At 41.3% G+C, this 19,662-nt stretch overlaps 1 protein-coding gene across 1 annotated transcript; it reads right to left on the reverse strand.

Annotated features, from left to right (window-relative positions):
* Nucleotides 1–973: 973 nt before the first annotated feature.
* Nucleotides 974–11,888, reverse strand: ftr82 (finTRIM family, member 82). Its single transcript, XM_028466994.1, has 7 exons — nt 11,293–11,888; nt 8,339–8,434; nt 8,015–8,248; nt 6,832–6,991; nt 6,683–6,739; nt 6,434–6,502; nt 974–4,331 (listed from the first exon to the last, which is right to left on the reverse strand). The coding sequence occupies exons 1-7, from the start codon at nt 11,881–11,883 to the stop codon at nt 3,811–3,813; spliced, it is 1,728 nt and encodes a 575-aa protein (XP_028322795.1). The 5' UTR covers nt 11,884–11,888; the 3' UTR covers nt 974–3,810.
* Between the last annotated feature and the right edge of the window lie 7,774 nt (nt 11,889–19,662).

The raw sequence follows: 19,662 nt of genomic DNA on the forward strand, positions 1-19,662 counted from the left end.
TTATCATAGAACTAAGAGGCGTGGTTAAGCTATTTGATGAAATTCACATGTTCATCTTCCTTTTCTGAAGTGAAAAGATTAATTTGCCTCCTTCAGGAGTTTTCAAGACTGCGATGGAGACTTTGGGCACATCTGATTTGATGTCATTCTTTTCATTCGAGCCTATAACATGTTCCTTCTTGATTTTTCCCATCTCTGTGGAGGTTGTGACATTTATCTCTCCCTCTGTGACTGAACCTTCCTCTTTAATCCCCTCATCCTTGTCCTGTGTTAGCACTTCCACTGTGTCTGTGGTTGGTTGAGGTGTTAGTGAAGGTGTATCCTGACAGTTCCCAGGAAACAAAGTGTCTCTCATTCCGTCCCAGTCGTCATCTTTTTCTAATGTTTCCTTCAATTCAAAGCATTGGCCTACAGAAGACTTCTGAGCCTTTGTCTCAGTGGAGTCTTCATCACATGACGCTAACTCACTGTCTTGTGTTAGCACCTCTGTTGTGTCTGTGGTTGTTTGAGGTGTTGGTGAAGTTTAGTCCTGACCTGAGACAAGTTCTCTTGGATCTTATTACTGTAAAGTTACATTAGGTGAAGTGTTATTTATTTGCAGTGTATATTATAAAAGTGTTTTTTTTTTTTTAAATAAATTATTTCTTTTCATATTGACTTTTATTGGCAATTGGAAATTAGTGAAAGGACGAAAACATTCTTAAAAAGTTTATTCTATTATTTTTATCTAAACAGAATACATGTAACTATAAAAGAACAGCATAGAATTAATTATAAAACATGTTTTTATTCATCCAAACACAATACATATCATAATAAAAGAACAGCATAGATTCAATTATAAAACACACATGTTTTTTTGTTTGAACCTCTCCTGCCTTGTATATTGAGCAGTTGTACATTTTTCCTTAAGAAAAAGAGCCGTTCAGCACTCGTCAAACAACACTAGCTTTGAACACTAGCTTTGAAATGGAATCAACAATCTCAGCACGGCAGAAGTAGCAAAAATCACAGCAGAACTACCAAAAATTCATTTTCCGTTAGTGTGCATGCTCATAATCGATCTCAGTATGAGGTAAAATCAGACCGTGACACCAGGTCTGTTGTGGTGGATTTGAGGAATGAGATGGAGTCTAGCTTTAGGGTTGCTGGTCAGATGCGGACACAGGGTTCTTTTGGTCAAAGATTTTTGGTCTGGGATTCGGAGGTCAACTGGCTTTTAGTGTGTGTGGGTCAGTGGATCTGCTGCTGCTCAGTGCTCTCATTGTTATGTATGTTGCTGATAGCAGTAATCAAAACAAAGCAGAGTCTTCTCAGACAGAGGCCTTGGTGTGTACTATCAGTGTACAATGGTAGCTGGCCTGGAGAAAGTTCTGTAATTACATATCAAGGTCCCACTAGTCCTGGCTCTGGGCCTGTCCTCTGGTGGGTGCCCGCTGGCTGCCTGGCTAGCGTGGTGCATGTTGTCCTCCTGGTGGGGGTCTCAGCTCCTCTGCTGGGGTCTTGGGTGGGGGTGGCCCCTGGCCTTCCTCTGGGGGGGCTTGATGTTAGGACGTGGCTGTGTGGGAGGTAATATTGGTGGGGGTCTGAGGGCAGGGCGCTGGCTGAGTCCGCGGCTCTGGTGGCTCGCTCATGGATGCTGGGGGGATGAGCGGAAGCATTAGCTCAGTGGGGTGTCTGGGGAGGGGCCCGGGCCTCCTTGGTTCCCAGAGGGTGCTGCCTGCTTGGCTGACCCTGCAGGTTCCCTGCTTGCAGTTTTAATTTTGTTTGTTTCCTTTTGTTTACTATTAACAAGTTGTAGTTTAGAAGTTGTGCTATATTCATATTTACCTGCTTAACCCATATGTATAGTTTTCTAAAACTTTATTCATCACATAACTCTTGTTTACTTTTTTTAATATAACATTATTTTGACTGCAGGACCTTCATTTTTTCATGCAATAATAAATGTTTCGTTGCACCACTACCCACCAGCAGGCGCCGACATAGATTTAGGGCCCCATTGGGTTAAGGAGGGAATAAAGTTAATGAGAATAGAATAAAGTTATCATTTTCTTTATATATCCATATCTACAGATGTACTGTAGATACACAGTGCAGTTCCCTCATTTCACAAATAATTGATAACTTCATCTTTTGACGCTGGGCTTCAAGGCGGACGTGCTAACCACTGCCACTGTGCTCATACACCATATTATTATCAACTATTAACAAACTGTATTTAAGAAAATGTGACTATTCCAGAGTAGAAATCACAAGGATTTGGAGGAAATCACCTTTTTCTTTTTTCCTAATGATAGAATGACTTCATTCTCATAATATTATAATTTTATTCTCATAATATTATAATTTTATTCTCATAATATTATCACTTATTCTCTTATTACAAGTTATTTTTTTGTAATATCACTATTCTCGTAATAAAACAAATTCATCCTCGTAATATTATGTCTTTATTCTCGTAATGTTGTCACTTTATTCTGCAAGAAAATTTGACTATTCTGGAGTCGAAATCACACACATTTGAAGGAAATCACCACATTCTTTTTTCTCTATAATATAATCACTGTATTCTTGCAAAATTATCAATTTATCATTGTAATATCATCACTTTATTCTCATATTACAAGTTTTTTGTAATATATTATCACGTTATTCTCGCATTATCACTTTATTCTTGAAATATTATGACTTTATTCTCATAATATTATCAATTTATTCTTGCAATATCATCACTTTGTTCTTGTATTACACATTTTTTGTAATACCACTTTATTCTCCCAAATATTATCAATTTATTCTTACAATACTATAATTTCATTCTTTCAATATTATCACTTTATTCTCATAATATTATTTATTCAATCTCATAATAATTTAGGTTTATTATCGTAATTTTGTCACTTTCTTCTTTTGGTCTTGAAAAAAAACCATAACTCAGTGTGGCTCTAAAACACTGTCATTAAATCAGGTTCCATTTAAACTGTGGTTTAATGTTGGACTCACTTGCAGTCCAGTATGAAGGACATTTTATTGGATTTATGTTGTTTTTAATATTCTAAATCAGCATTCCTGAAATTTTCCCCAAGTAGCCATAGTGTTGACTAAAATTGTGCTGTGGAATCTGAAGTAGTTTTAAGCCATTAATCAAAGCAGCTGAGTTCATTAAATAGTTGTTTATTACAAACTACCAGGGAATAGCTTCATTACAAAACCAGTCTTTTCTGGAAGGGAATTACAGTCTTGTTTTCTAGACAAACATACGCGATAAATAAAGGTTAGTCCAAGTGAAAAAAAAAAAAAAAAAAGCTGTCAACATTATCAAAACATGATATAGTGAAATAAAAATAAATCCATCTGATGGAAAGAGATCATAATTACTGGTATATGTTAGTGAACTAATCATAATACGGGTGCACTTTATTTTTGACATTTATGCAATGTAGTGACATGTTATTTTAATAACTAAATACATCACACCCATTATGAAGTAATACCTGGGTGTGAATGGAAGCATGTGTTTGCAGAGACTCTTTTAGTATTTTACAAATAAAATCCAGCACCTGGTAAACGTTGATAACACTTGTGTTGATAATTGTAAGTGTGTGATCGTTCAGTGATCACGTGCCTCATAAAGAAATGATGAATGTGGGATTCACAGCCATTCAAAACAACCTGAAGAGAAAACAGAACAGGCGTATTTTGAAGGAGCATTTCTCTGTGGTTTCATAACACGAACAGACGTTTCTCCGAAAGCAAAGCCTTACACTGAGTGGAGCGATCATACACGGTACTGTTCATTTGTAAAATTCATTTGATGTTGCAGATCTTGACTGAAGTTCCCACGCCAAAGCCTGGATAGAGAGGCTCAACAAACGTGGTTTCAAACCTGTGCAGGAGGCTCATGGTGTTACTGATGCTGTAAAAGGCCAGCACGCCTGCGGTGTGGTCCAAGTACACGCCTATCCGTGGCGAGTGGGGACCGCTCACAGGCTTGTCCACCCTGTTGTGCCAGGCGGAGTAACCCGAGTCGGAGCACAGGAGGCTCCAGGACTTGTCGTTGTACCCCAGCAGGCACAGCGACCCTTTGCCCTTTCGGCTGATGCTTTTGTAGGCCACGCCGATGGAGAACTCACCGCTCCACTCGATCTCCCAGTAAAAACGACCTCCGGATAAGGCCTCGCGACAGAGAACCTGTGCGAAGCTGTCGAAGCGGTCGGGGTTGTCTCCGTAGGACTGATGGTCCCTGGTGCGGGTGACTTTCCTGTTGTTGTCAGAGATGTAAAGCTCCTTGTAGGCTGTGTTGGGGTCCAGTTTGAGCTGGAAGAAGTCTGAGGAAAGACAAGAAACCATTTCAGATCATGGTCTTCCTGGTAAGCTTAGGGTGCATTCATACCGACGGATCCTAGAGCGGTCAAAACACTCTCGAATCCATCGGTGTGAATGTACCCTAGGATTTGCGTCCTCTGATAGTCCGCCTCGTTTGGGTCAGTGTGAACACGCAAACGAAGCCTAGAGCGGATCAAACAGTTTTAGAGTGGATGTTTTTACTTGTCTCTGAGCGTTTCCAATTTAAGGGTGCTTTCACATGTATAGTCCAGTGGACTCTCTGCGGTTCAGGTGGTGAATCTGCAACATCTCTGCATTTCAATTTGGTCTGGTTCGTGTTCACACTGCTCTTTGCCAAGTGCACCAAACTTTCAAAACAACATCACATGGGCAAACCAGTCACTTGCTTATTGGACAGAATAATTCAGCCTACTTCTTCTTCACCTGAGTGAAATACTGTCAACACTCAGATGAAGAAGAAGAAAACAACACAGAAAAAATGGAGTAGCGCCAAATCTTTCAATGTCACATCCTTATTTTGGTCTCACTTCCTATATTTGGTCCAGGTTTGCTTTCTCACATCATAAAAATTGCACCAGCCTTCCCACACCTTACAGCGGACCAGACTTTACTTGTTTGGTCCGCACCAGATTTCTAATGATCTTTCACACCATCGCAAACAAACCGGACTATGCAAGGAAACGGAGCCTAGTGCGGACCAATGAGGTATGTGTAGAAGCAACCTAAGCCTAGAGCGATTATGAGCACCGTGAGCACAACTGTTCTCAGAGCGGATCAAACACAGGTGATCAGTAACCTTAAAACCACCAAAAGCAAAGCAACTTGTTGCTGCTCCATTGTTGAATGTTGTGAAAGAACAAATGGAGAAGGAAGCACACTGTTAAGCCCGATGTATGCTATGGCATCAGGTCGACACATATCTCTCTACGTTGACGTAGACCCCTACGCCGTAACCCTACATGCGCCCCCCAAAAGGCGATGTGGTCTGTAAGGGTTGTGATTGGTCCACCACAAACCTCACCTCCAGTCATTGCCTTTTCCAGTAAACAGAGAGAAAACCAAGATGGACAAAAAGCGCCAGTGTTTTATTATTCTCTTCCATGGCTGCAGCACGTAAAGCACCGCCAAACGGAGTCCATTCACAGACAAAAGGTGTGCGTTTACTGTTATTATCGCTGCTCTGCCTCAACTCCACACCTACTGTGTGTGTGTGTGTGTGTGTGTGTGTGTGTGTGTGTGTGTGTGTGTGTGTGTGTGTGTGTGTGTGTGTCATTAACAGCAAACAATGAGCGACATTCTGCGGAGGCTGCCAGAGGAGCAGTCAGACATGACGTTATGTTTAAAGTCTATAGTTCCATACACTTTTATACTTTGTTTGCATGTTGCATATGTTTATATTGAAGAATAAAGCACACTTTTAAAACCGTTCTCATGTTTGTGTCCAACAATTACACACATGGATAGAAGGTAATTTTAAGACGCTTAAAAAACATAAAACATTGTTTACTGTGACTGAAAGTGATAAAAAAAGGGCCTTTTAATGCTCCTCTGAAACCACACACACTGCAACGTCCTAGCCGAATGGCGGCCAATTGCATAGCGATACGTTCCCTCGGCGCAAATGATGCAGTAGCATTAATCAGGTTTTAAGCACTCGCTTTGACGTGTAGATGAGAGCCTCTTCTTCAGGTTTCTGTTTTTCTGCCCAGAGAAGTCTCTACTCCAGTAACGGTGCCCTCAAGTGGTTAGCTCATGTAACTGCACCAGAGGCTGTTTGGAGCGGATCAGAGGTGTCGCTCTGAACGTAAACCAAGCCAAACCAAGGTGTTAAAACCATTCGGACCAAGTCTGGGACTAAACCGATGTGAAAGGAGCCTCGTAACAGTGGCCTGACTTCTTGGTGTTGAAAATCTTTTATAAATAACTACTTTGTGACTGATTTGAGGTCTGTAAAAGCCCTCATGTGTTTAAAACAAAGGAGTAATTGTTAAACATTGATTTGAATGCAGGCACTCAGGACACAGTGTGTCAGTAGTTGTTGGGAGTTATCAAGGACAGATAAAGTGAAAGAACCCATACTTACATTTGACAAAGTCAGCTCTGCTCTTTGGCTCTGGAGGAGGAGCGCTATCCACTGTTATTATTTCTTTGCCTGAAACAGAGACGAGACACTGAGTGAACCAAACAAGTCTTTAATGCTCCTGTTGATGCACTTTGCTGGTGTCTGTGACTGAAAGGTGGATGATGCAACCCCACTGTGGTTCACCACGACAGTCTATGGCCTCCATGTGATCATCGCCTCTAAACAATGATTAACCTTGAAGAGCCTCACCTCTGCTCCTTCTGTCTAATGTTCGACTCTCCGTGGTGTAGACGGGAACCTCATTCACTGCAAACAAAAGAAAATCACATTCAAACTCTCATCTGGTTCATCTGGTGCTATATTTAGAATAGATGTGTGCACTGCTGCTGAAGTCACACCTGACTTGGAGATCTTCTGCAGTTCTTCTCTGCCAAACTCCTCCAGACGTTCCTTTATCGCCGCCACAGCTTTCCTGACTCCCGCAAACGAGAAGTCGGGGTTCACGGTCACTCTGGGAATGAATCCGTCGTCAGTGGGAGTGCAGAGGTAGTTGAAGTTCTGACGGGAGAGGGAGGATTGACACTTAGAATGCAAGTTTTTAAATAAAATGTATTATTTTTAATACATCTCATCTGATTTTTTTCATGATTGTACTTTATTATTATTATTATTATTATTATTATTATTATTGTTGTTTATATTATGAGTATTATAATGTTAATATCATATTTATGTTTGTGTGTGTATATATTGTAAATATGTGCGCTTATGTTATTGCTGTTTATTAAATATTGATAATATAATTAATATTATTATACTTAAACATATATCATATTTGTGTTTGCGTGTGTAAATATTGTAAATATTTGCACTTATATTATTGCTGTTGTTTTTTAAATAATTTATAGTGTTGTTATTATTATTAATATTGTCATTGCTATTTATCATCATAATTATTATTATTATACTTAATATTATATTATATTTATGTTAGTGTGTGTGTGTGTGTAAATATTGTAAATATGTACTCTTTTGTTATTGCTGTTGTTTTTAAATTGTTGATAGTATTATTAATATTATTATATTTAATGTTATATTTATGTTTGTCTGTAAATATTGTAAATATGTGTACTTATATTATTGCTGTTATTATTAATATTATTATTATACTAAATGTTATATCTTATTTATGTTTGTGTGTGTAAATATTGTAAATATGTGCTTTTATTTTGTTGCTTTAAAAAACTAAATAAACTATAATTATTATTCTACTCTTGTTATTGATGTTTTATTTTTTTGTGCTATCTTTTATTCTTCTTCTTTCCCCACTGTGGGACAAATAAAGTTCTATTTTATCTTGTTTAAGATGAGAATGTGTATCAAAGACTCATTATAAATGATTATTGACCACTTGTTTGCAAGTGGTCAATGAAAATGAAAATGTCAATGTTTTTGTGCATATATTAATGTAAAATCATGCATTTCAGCTTCTGTATCTGTTTAAATAGACGATGTTGTGAGGCTCTGATCAGGAGGTTTGACTGGAACAGATGAATGTGTGTATGATGTGTGTGTGTTCACCTGCAGAAAGTGGATGTGGTCCTCGGTGCTGTACAGCTGTTTGAGTCCAGACTCCTTCTTCTTCAGCTCGTCGATCTCCTGCTCCAGCCTCTCCACCAAAGCCTCGGCCTGGTTGAACGCCGACTTCTCGTTGATTCCGATCAGCTTGCTGACCTCTGACCTCATCCTCTCGATGGAGCGGATCATGTCCTCGAACATCTTCTGGCTCTCCACCATGGCTCTCTGAGCTGAGTTCTGCAGGGAACGCTCCAGGTGTCAGTGCTCACTCTGACAAACCTTTTGAGGATGTTTTTTTTTGTTTTGTTTTACCAACTGATCCTTTACCTTTAGTGAATCCACAGCAGTCTTCAGCTCCTCCAGCTCCTTCACCCTTTCCTGATGTTTCTGTCTGATCTCAGCTTGGGAGATTCCCAGGAGTTTCTGCAGATTAAAGGAGGAAGACAATGATTTCACTGTCTAAACTCCCACTCCCACAGCAGCACTGGTTCTCATCCATCACATCCCAGTTAGCTTTTCCTCTTTTTTACTGAGCACTGTAAAGAGTACTGATATATCTACTCGAGTAGAAGTACTGTTACATGACTGAAATTGTACTGAAGGACAAGTAAGTCATACAAGTAAAAATTAGCGCAATTAAATAGTACTCAAAGTAAAAGTTACGGTAACATATTATACATAAAGGCTGACATTACACTGTCACTATTATGACATGACACCTGTCATTAGCATGAATAAGGTGTTATTAAGGTGTCGTTTGTTACCCTAACCCCACGAGATCCCTCCACCTAACCCAAAAAATGCCAACATAGCTCCAAAGGTGTCATAATTTATTGAATGACACTGCTCTCATGACACCTTTTTCATGCTCATGCTAATGACAGTGTAATGTCAGCCTTATATAAAACTTAAAGTAAAGTGTAACCGAAGTAACAGTTACTTTCACCTTCCATGTTTATTTTTTGTAATAAATCTTGTCACGTTCCCTTGCATACGCTAAACATCTCATGTATAAACTTAAACAGAGGTGAAAGTAACAGATTACAAATACTCACATTACTGTAATTGAGTTGCTTTTATGGGTACTTGTACTTTTTTGAGTATATTTGCAAATCAGTAATTTTACTTGTACTTAAGTGTTATTTAAAAGAAGTAAAGTAATTTGTTACATTTCTACACCCAACCATTACTGAGTAAATGATATATTTTCCATATGTTCTTAATCGTGTAATTTCAGATCAATGCACAGCCACTTTCTTTGGTTCAGGTTGTGGTTTCTACCTGTTATGTTGTTGTTATCCACACGGCACTGTTTGAGAGTTCATTAATGTAGCTATACTTAAAGCCTGAGAATTTGTTTTAATTTTTAATTGAATTCATTGGTGTTATTTTATTTAAAAAAAAAGCAATTGTACAATATGACAAACCTTTTATTTGATACAGATGCCTTAGTTGAAAATAAATGAAGTTCCAATTGTGGTAGATTTGGTCTCTTCCTTTTAAAGTTTATACATGAGATGTTTACTGTATGCAAGGGAACCGTGGCAAGATTTATTATCAAAAATAAACATGGAGGGTGAAAGTAACTAGTAACTTTTACTTAGTGTACTATTCAATTGAGATACTTTTTAACTTGTATTTGAGTATTTTATGTATGACTTACATGTACTTGAGTACAATTTCAATCACGTAACAGTACGTCTACTTGAGTAGATATATCAGTACTATTTACACCTCTGAACTTAAAAAGGAAGAGATGAAATCTTGCACAATTGGAACTTAATTTATTTTCAACAAAAGCATCTGTATAAAATAAAAGGTTTGTCAAAAGGTACAATTTTTTTTTAATAAAATAACACCAATTAAGTTAATTAAAATACTATATATAAGTATAGCTTAATTTATGAATTCTAAAACATTGCCACGCCAAATGTGCCATGTGGGTAACAACATAGGTAGAAAACTCCACCCGATCCATAGAAAATGGCTGAGATTTGATCAGCAATCACATGGAAAATACCCAGCATTCAATGCTGTTTTACGTTTAATCTGATTGGTCGACTATGGTGTGATGCATTTGATTGTTGACTGATCGTTTCATTTTTTGTAATTTCACACACACACAAAAAAACAAACAAATAGAGTAACAGTTTAAAACAGTAGAAAAATACCCATAAAAGCCACTCAGTTACAGAAGTGTGAGTACTTGTAATCTGTTCCTTTCACCGCTGGTGCTAACCATCAGGCTTCATCTTTAACTGGCCCAACATTCTTACTCATCAAGGCATGTCTGAGGAGGCCCTTGGTCGTAATGAAAGAACTCCTCCTGACAAAAATCTGAGCAGGAATTTAGGCCACGTCAGGAATGTGAGTGTACGCTGTCTGACTTCTGAGGAGTAGTTCAAGGTGCACACAGCGTTGACGGACAGAAAAAAAACACAGCTTTTTAATTCAGCTTTTTTACTCCAAGCCATTCTTCAAGATAAGCTCTAGGAATGTGGGGAATCTCAGGAGGGGGATTCAGCATGACGGGGGGGAGGGGAGGGGAGCAAGCGGGAGATGAAGGGAGATCAGGTTGTAAATCTTCAAACGAGAGACAGAGATTTCAGAGGAAGTACGTTGAATTATTATTACATGAAAACTCTGAAAGCACTCCCCACTCTGTCCTCGGACAGCTGGCCTTGCTCACACCAGTATCTGTGGGATTCTTATCTGCCCTGCATTGTTCGGCAGGCACTGATGGGTGAGTCATGTGACTGTGGTTACAACCACGGTGACTACACACCGAGGTGATGAGAGCCTTCCCTCCCCAGCATTCCTGCACACTCACTCCCACAGGTGGGAAAGAACAGGAAAAGATGGAAGTTTCTGTGTGTTTATCCCACAGCTGGATCACCACATTCCCTGGCCTGGATGGCTTTTCCTCTCCAGAGGTGAAACCTGAGAGACACGCCCCCCGACCCCCCTGTGCAGCTAATCAGAGAGCTGCGTTTGTTTTGGTGGCGGTGAATGCCTGCCAGGGTAGCTGATAGCGTCAGAGAAATGGGTCAAAGTACAAACTCCTGTTGTAGTTCTAGTCCAGGAATTAAGAGGGAAAACAGCTTTGTTTGCTCTCACTGGTGTTACTCTGTAATCTTTGTATTCCCAGTGTGAGAAAGAGAAGTTTCAGCTGCAATACATCATGAAAGAGACAAGAAACAAGAAACCAACCAATCCAGTCCTATTGAGTAGCAATTCTTTTGGAAAAAGTAGCAAAAGAGAAAGAAATGAGCGTGTCTTGCCTGTTTCTCTCCCCTCTCGGCCTCGGCAGAGACGATATCGTGGCCCCTGTGTTCACTGACTGTGCAGATGGCACAGATACACATCTGATCAGTCCGACAGAACAGCTCCAGGGACTTCTGGTGCTGAGGGCAGATCTTTCTGTCCAGGTTTCCCAACTCGTCCACCAGCTTGTGTCTTTTGAAGGTGGCCGACTCGTAGTGCGGCTTCAGGTGTTTGTCACAGTAAGACGCCAGACAGTTCAGACAGGACTTCACAGCCTTCAGTTTCTTTCCAGTGCAGAAGTCACACGGGACGTCGCTGGGCCCGGCGTAGCTGTTGCCCTGGGACGTGCTGAGGTTCAAGTTCAGCCCGCTCTTTTTGATCTTCTCAGCCACCATGCTCAAGGTGGCGTTGGGCCGCAGCACTGGCCTCTGGGTGAACGTGATCTTACACTGAGGACAGATGTAAATCCCTGTGTAGTCTGCCTCGTTCCAGTAGCCACTGATGCAGTTCATGCAGAAGCTGTGTCCACATGGGATGGCCACGGGGTCTCGGAGCAGGTTCACACACAGGGTGCAGTTGAAGTAGTCTGGAGAGTTTTGATCAGCCATTGTGATGGACTGGAAAAAACTCAGTCAAACCCGTGGAAACCGGCACACACACAGAGAGCGACACAGGCAGATACAGATTAGGTGGACTGTGTCTGAGAGCCCGCCCTCACGAGTATGGTGCAGCCTGCCAGAGACAGGACCTACTTGTATTTCTGAATTCCAGAGGTTATTGATTGAAAGCAGACAAGGCCCTCCCCCTGTGCCTGGAGTATAAGCAGCCCTGCCCTGTTCAGATAAGCAGGTTGAGTGAGTGAGAGAGAGAGAGGAGGGACGACAGCAGGAGGAGTGCAAGCCAGAGAATGAATGAAAAGTGGAGAAAACATTTCCTTTCAGCCTGTTGTCATTTCCTTTTTCTTGAAATGTTCTCATGTGGCTCATCAGTGGAAGCATAGCGCACACACACCTCGCCAGCTGTATTTCCACCTATTGTTGTCAGGCTGAATCAACCATTGTCTCAAACCGGCTCCAGTCCGACAAACATAAGTGCAGCCTAAGGTAGTGTAGGAATTCAAGGGACCACCCAATAAACAAACACAGAGCATTTGAAGAGAGCTTCAGTGTCACAACACACTTCTTTGCTGTTGCACCAAAACACATTTTCAAAGCCAAACTGGCTTCAGGGCGACATGTCAGAAAAAGCAGCTGCCGCTCATAGTTGTAGTATTTGCAATAGGGCGAGTCTAACCGGTTGGTTCACTCTCATATTATAGGCATTGTGTGTTTGAGTGCATGTGTGAGTGCGTGCGTGGAGGAAACGCAGGAAACACGTACAACAAACTGGGGAGAAAAAAAAACATCCAACCACTGACAGAAGCAGTATGTCGGACAAGTTTATAGGTGTGTTTGGTTCAAGTTAGGTTGCATTTTTTTAAAGCATAGTAAAGCACCACCTGAGCACCCGTCGAAGAGAAATATGGTGTAACCCTGTCTTTAGGGCCTGCTGACATCATTAACATCCCTTTAAGGCACACATTTCTACACTGTTAAATTAGCATTAACAACAAAAAAATTATATACATATATATATATTACATGCAGAACAGATTTCAATATTGTATTAGGATGAGAATAAATGATCAAATATCCAATGTATTTGTTAAGTTTGAAGGTAAGATCAGCTTTAAGAGGAGTGGCTCCACCTTTACTTTCTATCTCTCATCACAGGCAGTAGTTTCGACTCGCCATATTTGGTCAGGTTTCTGATAAGCCAGTTTTTCCTTCCTTCCTTTCCTCCAACAGAGCCCAGTGTGTTTACAGATTAACTACATGTTCACAGAGAGCAACACCACCAAGTGGACACAACACTCATACGTGTTTTAATTCAAGGAATATGAAGCCCAACATCATACACAAAGTACACAAATGCTCAAAATACACAACGACACACACAAAAATGACTCATAAAAGACAAAACTGACAACAAAGACAGACACAACAACTGCTTAAACAAACAAAATGACTACAGACACACACAAAACAACAACACAACACAAGACACAAACTGTTAACAAAATTACACATTTTCATTTTATTAAGATTCACATTAGCTTCTGAAATCTCAGTCGCTATTCTTCCTGGGGTCTCATCAAATTCATTATGCATTTCATACATTTTTCTTTTACACACACACACACACACACACACACCCACACACACACACACACGCACGCACACACACGCACACACACGTGGAAGCTCAATGTTCAAAAACAACATAGCACAGGTCTGTTTTTTTTCTTTCTTTTTTCCCCGACCTCTTTCTTATGTATTTGAAAAAATATTCAGCTATTGCATAATTCAGTTCTTAATAGTATGACAGGAAAATACAGAAAATGACAACAAAAATGCAGAAAATGACAGAAAAATATACAAAATTACACAAAGAACACAAAAAGTAACAAAAACACACAAAACCTCAAAACCACAGACAAATATAAAGACAAAACCATTTTTTCCCCGTATTAATGCTCAGATTGGTCATTATTTTAAATGTTGACATGAATGTTGATCATGTGGCCCTTGAATCGGATACAATCACGTTTTTGTGGCACGTCGCTGGGATAGAGTCTGGTACAAATGATCAACAAAACAATGTCACAACAGAACGGTTTAATTACAGAGCAGCGAGCTGCTTATCACACGCCTCTGTCCTCTTTGAGTGAAACTGCACAGTCATCCAAAGCCCAGCCCAAGTTCACAGTGGAGGTCAGTCTTCATTAAGGTGCAGTGAGCGCGCTCTCCTTAGGGGTGTGCACGAGGACACCATCACAGAAACACAGCGTGAGGAGGAAAATCAAAGTAACTTGACACTTAAATGTCACATTTGTTGGATTAAGAGTTTGGTGGAGGTTAAAAATCAGAAAGTCATGCTGATGAATGGTAAATTCCTGATTCTCAGACACTCCTGCTGAGAGGCGTGCCGCTTACATGAAAGCCTCAAACTTGCGACATGTTTGTTTGATCTAGTTTCCTGTCCGTCCTCTGTGTTCGTTATGAAACACATGAGTGGGTACGTGCTGGCAATAACAGAGTGGGTTATGTTGGTAGTATGAGGAGGATTTCTTTGAGCTAAAAGAAGGAAAACAAAGTCCATCACTTCATCTCTTGACTGTGAAAATAGAGGGAAAATTTGTGAGTGAGGATGCAAAAGTATCACCTTCCTTGTAGAGCTCACAATATTGTATAAAGTGTTCGCTGAAACAATAAATAAAATTGAAATATAAATTAACAAATTGATAAACGTGCATTTTCTGCTTCATCGAATATTTGTGATTTTATTTTGAAATTACAAAAGTTATTCCAAATGAAATAACAGGCTTCATAGAGCTCAGATTATTGTATAAAGTGTTAAATAAAATAAAAATGACAAAAGTACATGTTCTATTTCATCAAAAATCTTGATGTGTGCCTTTGGGGTGCCTCCGTCCCCGCGGTGGGGATCGCCGGTTGCTCGCGGGCCGGTGGGTGGCGCTGCTCCGTGGCTGGCGCTGCCCGGGGGGCGGCGGGCCCTGGGCTGCTGGCCTTGGGCTGTCCGGGGCTGTGCGGTCCTGCTGGGCTGTGGCCGGGTCCTGGGCGGGGGTGGGGGGTGCGTCCCGGGGGGCTTGGCCCGGGGACTTGCCCTTGGGGGGTCCTGGTCCCGGGGGGTGCTCCTGGGGCCCGGGGTGATTGGCTGGCTGGCCGGGCCGGTCCTGGCGGGGGTCTTTCGGGGCGGGTGCCGCGTGCCGCGCCCTTGCATACCTAATGGTACGGCCCCTGCTTGGGCAGTGCCCCGTGAGGCAGGGTGCTGGGGATGCACAAGGCGGTCTGGCTTGGCCCTTGGAGGGGGCCCTGGCTTTTAAAAAAAAAAAAATAAATAAATAAAAAAAAACTAAAGCCCGTGGCGCGGGCGACATCAACAATAGGTGATTTGGGGCGCCATGGGGGGCTAGGTTGGGGTGCCTGGGGGCCGACGGGGAGACTCCCGGCGGCCCCCTGGTGCCTTATGCGGCTTGGGGTGTGGTCGTCCTCCCTGGGCGGGCTGCTCCTGGTGCTGCGTTCATTCCGGGTCCCTCTGGCCTGGGGTCGGGTCCCTGCTGGCTCTGGGCCCGGCGGCGGGTGCCCGCCGGCTGCCCGTTCGGCGTGGCTCTGGTCGTCTGCTGGGCGTGGGCTTTGGCTCCGCTGGGGTCTCGGGCGGGGAGCTCTCTGGGCCCTCCCCTCGGGGGGTTGGGCGCGGGGGTGTGGGGGGGGTGGGGGGGGATGGGGTGGGGGGTCTGGGGGTTGGGGGTTGGATTGGTGGCGTGGTGCGCTGGGTCCTTGGCTCCTTGGGGCTTTCTCGGGTGTGTATGGGGGGGGCGATGGTTGCCTCTCGGTTTGGGATCTTGGGGGCGTTCGGGGGGCTGCTTGGCCGTGTGGTGTGGTCGCCGGGGGCCCCCGGGTTGCCCGCTCTTGCTGCTGGCCTGGCTGCTTCCGGGGCCCGGGGGCGGCTCGTGGGTTTTGCAGTGGCGGTTCTTGGAAATACATTTGTCATGGATGCACTGGCCTTGGGCTGTGGGATAACACTCATACTGGGCTCAACCACAGACACGTTGTTCCCAAATACCTGTTCTATGGAATTTCCACTCACTTCTTCCTCTGCTCACAGCCACCACCATTATTCCTAAGCCGCACACTGGTCACCAAACTGGCTTGATAACTCAACAATAAGCACAATATACACAACCACAATTTCACATCACATCACTTGAAATCTATCGACTACTCCCCACCCATTCCATTTCCTATCTTGTATTCCTCTTCCCTGTTAACTTCCCCACCCCTCTCCAACCCCTCACCTTGGTGTAACACTGCCCTCTCTTTTTTTACATCCTCCCTTTAATAAAGTATTTCTTACCCTTCCCTAGGGAGGGCTGGTGATGGTCACAATTATGCAATGAAATAAATAAATTTATTTAATTGCAATAACAAAATATGCATTGCTGTTAAAAGATTGCACTTCTTGTAGTGTTAACCTTTGACAGAATGTGCAGACAAGAGAAAAAAAAAAAAAAAAAAAAAGAAATTACAAAAGTTATTCCAAATGAAATAACAGGCTTCATAGAGCTCAGATTATTGTATAAAGTGTTAAATAAAATAAAAATGACAAAAGTACATGTTCTATTTCATCAAAAATCTATTATTTTATTTTCAAATTACAAAAGTTATTCCAAATGAAAGAAATAACCATGTCACTACAACTACTCTTATGTAATTACCCTTTCTTGTTTATATTTTAAATATTTGTGCCTAAAATATCTCAACCTAAAGATAAACTCTTGGCTTTATTTTCAAGCCAGGCAATGTGTTTGGCCAAATAGTGTAGATTTGAAAAGAAGACCCAAACCTTCAAAATAAGATGACTGTTTGTTATTTGTAGCTATAGTTTTCCTTATCATATATCAATTCATTTGCATTTCCTCTATGTTCTCTTGTTTCGTTCCAGAAGTAAAAACAAAACAAAAAAGAAAAATGTATGATTTATTAGAGTTTCAAAACTGACCAAAGAGAGAAAATATGTGAAGGATCAGGAAACAAACGTTAACCTAGGCTGATAATATACAATTTAATAATATATGACGTCTTTAAAGGACACATGAGTTTTTGGCGGCGCGGTGGCCGCTGCCTAGTTTTGTGCATCCCCCAAATTTTACACACAAAATGACACAAAAATACACAAAACAACCACAAAGATACATACAATGGCTCCAATCCTTTATTTATCCCTCATCCTTTATATTTATCATCATTATTATTATTATTATTATTATTATTATTATTATTATTGTTGCTGGGTTGTTCTTTGTTTTTTGTTGTTGTTTGTTTTGTGCACCAACCACCAAGACAAATTCCTTGTACTGTCCTTAAAACTGTACATGGCCATTAAAAACATTTCTGATTCTGATTCTGAAAACATAGAATATTAGAAAAGAAATGCATAAACAACTGCAATAAAAGGCACAAAATGACTTAAAAACAAGACAATATTAAAGGACAATATTGTAACACAGGACAAAGAAAATGCACAGAAATGACTACAATACACATAACGACAACAAAAACAGACAAAACAACAAAAAAATACTGGGAAAATCTACAAAAAGACAACAAAACCACACAATTCTTCTTTCCTGTATTAATGCTCAGAATCTGTGAAAATGATAAAGCACACTTTTAATTTGAAAAGCCTTCATTGATAAACATTGTAACCAGTTGATTTGATCAGATTATTGATCAGATTATTGCAGGGTGAAGATCGGACACATTTTTCTGTCAGAGCCACAGTTAAAATCGCTATTTTTCCCCTCATATTAACGCCAGATTATCGTTTGTTTGTGTGGAAAACCTGGTTTTATTAACTTCTTACATTCCTGCATTCAGAAATGATCAGCACGCATTAGTTGTCATCATCATCATCATCATCTGTCATAAGTGTTTCACTCGTTATTTACTCTTGTATTGGATGAAACTGTGGCTTTACATTGTACACAGTGTTAAAATAGTTTAATCAGTCTGACTCAGAGTTTCATTGTACCGAGCTGTAGCAGCTGACGTGCGTAACGCGGCACGCAAACAGCTGATCAGATTCGCAACGCACCCCCTTTCCAGGACAAGAAGTGGATGGCGCAGATAAAATATAAATAAATGTAACACATTTTGTCCCGTTTAGAACTGGTAAATGTGAACATTAGAAATGCTGATGGTCAATCCTTTGTTGTGCTTGTGTGACTCCCCCCACCCCCATGACAGCATCAGTTTGGATAGAGTCTCTTCTGCAATTTTATGGAGAAGTATCCAGCTGCAGCCCAGGAGTGGAAGCCCTTGACGTGACACAAGCCTCTGGCTAGACAAAAGTGACGTAGAATACCAGTAACCCTATCCACTGTTCTGGCAATTTGGAACTTTGCAATACTTACCTTTCTTTTTTACTAACCTAACCCTAGCCCTAACCACTACCGCCTCCACTTCCTGGCTAAATTTGAGTTTGTCGCATTGAAAAATAGCTTCCGCTGTCACGTCAGGGGCACTTCCGTCCAGCTAGAGGCTTGTGTCACGTCAGGGGCTTCCGCTCCGGGACTGCAACTGGATACTATTGGTATTATGAGTCTGTGTGGCTTCAATTGTAACTAAGTCCATATTTCTAGTGCAATATAATGTTTCACCTTCTTGGGGTGCTGCTCTTATTCCAGGTTCAGAAGTGCGTAAGAGGAAAAGAACCTAAGCAGACGGTAGAATACGCGTAAGACCAGATTTGAATGACCACATTGCAGGGCCGCTCCACCCCGAGTGTGCATAACCGGGATGGAGGTGCGGAGTGACTGATTTAAGTACAGGTGGAGAATAGCACGCAGCCAAACACAGAGCTGCTGCACAGCTTTTTTTGACTTATGCGCATGGGAGAAAAGACCCCGATATGAATGGCATTATTGTGGATCAGACAAACACATTTTTGTGGCTCCCGCTGTGATAACAGTTGGCCATCTCTGCATTAAAGGGTTGTTCACAGGATACAAAAAATATATTTCTTATCTTCGTGTCACTATCAAGTCACAACGCTCAGATTTTCACTCAGTTTATTTATGTGAAAGTTCTGCTTCGTTTTGCGTATCGTTATCACTCCATTGTTGACACTGGCAGACTACAGCGACGATGATGATTGGCCAGTCAATGGAATCTTTAACCCAGGCTTTATCAGTCCTCTTGTTATCTGGACTATCAAGTGTAGTGGCATTCCTATCTCCATTTCTGTTGTCCTGAAACTCAATTTTGACTGTGGGGAGGGGGGGTGGTGGGGGGTTGTTTTCACTTTAAGATGAAATATCCAGAGGACTCACAAGAGGAAACCGTATAGTTGCTTTGAGAATTCAACAATAAACCTTTTCTCACTTGGTCTAGGTTGTCGTTGATTTTCTGCACTAGAAGAAAAGTCTTTGTGTTTTTATGAAACACAGCAGGGTTCCTGTCAGAGCAAATCACCAGTAATAAAACGCAAAGTAAACTGGGCTGATGATTAACTGGGTTCAGGTGTAGTGAAGGCCAAAAGATTAAAACGACCAAACAACTGAGTTCAACCAAAAGCAGCAAGTGTTTTAGACTCATGCCTCCAATAGAACTGTCCAAAAAACTTTCCTCTTTCTTCCTCATTGGTTCATCAATGATCCCTCGTTGATATTTGTTGATTCTTTGTTGGTTCCTCATTAATTCCTCATTGTTTCCTTATTGATTCCTCATTGGGTCCTCAATGATTCCTTATTGATTCCTCATTGG

This window comes from Gouania willdenowi, chromosome 14 (assembly GCF_900634775.1).
Source record: "Gouania willdenowi chromosome 14, fGouWil2.1, whole genome shotgun sequence".
Classification (NCBI taxonomy): Eukaryota; Metazoa; Chordata; class Actinopteri; order Blenniiformes; family Gobiesocidae; genus Gouania; species Gouania willdenowi.

Coding starts and splice junctions, on each gene's coding strand:
- ftr82 (XM_028466994.1), bottom strand. CDS start 11,883: ATGGCTGATCAAAACTCTCCAGACTACTTCAACTGCACCCTGTGTGTG. Junction 6,740..6,831: donor GCAGAAGATCTCCAAGTCAG/GTGTGACTTCAG, acceptor TTTTGTTTGCAG/TGAATGAGGTTCCCGTCTAC. Junction 6,503..6,682: donor ATTAGACAGAAGGAGCAGAG/GTGAGGCTCTTC, acceptor TCTCTGTTTCAG/GCAAAGAAATAATAACAGTG.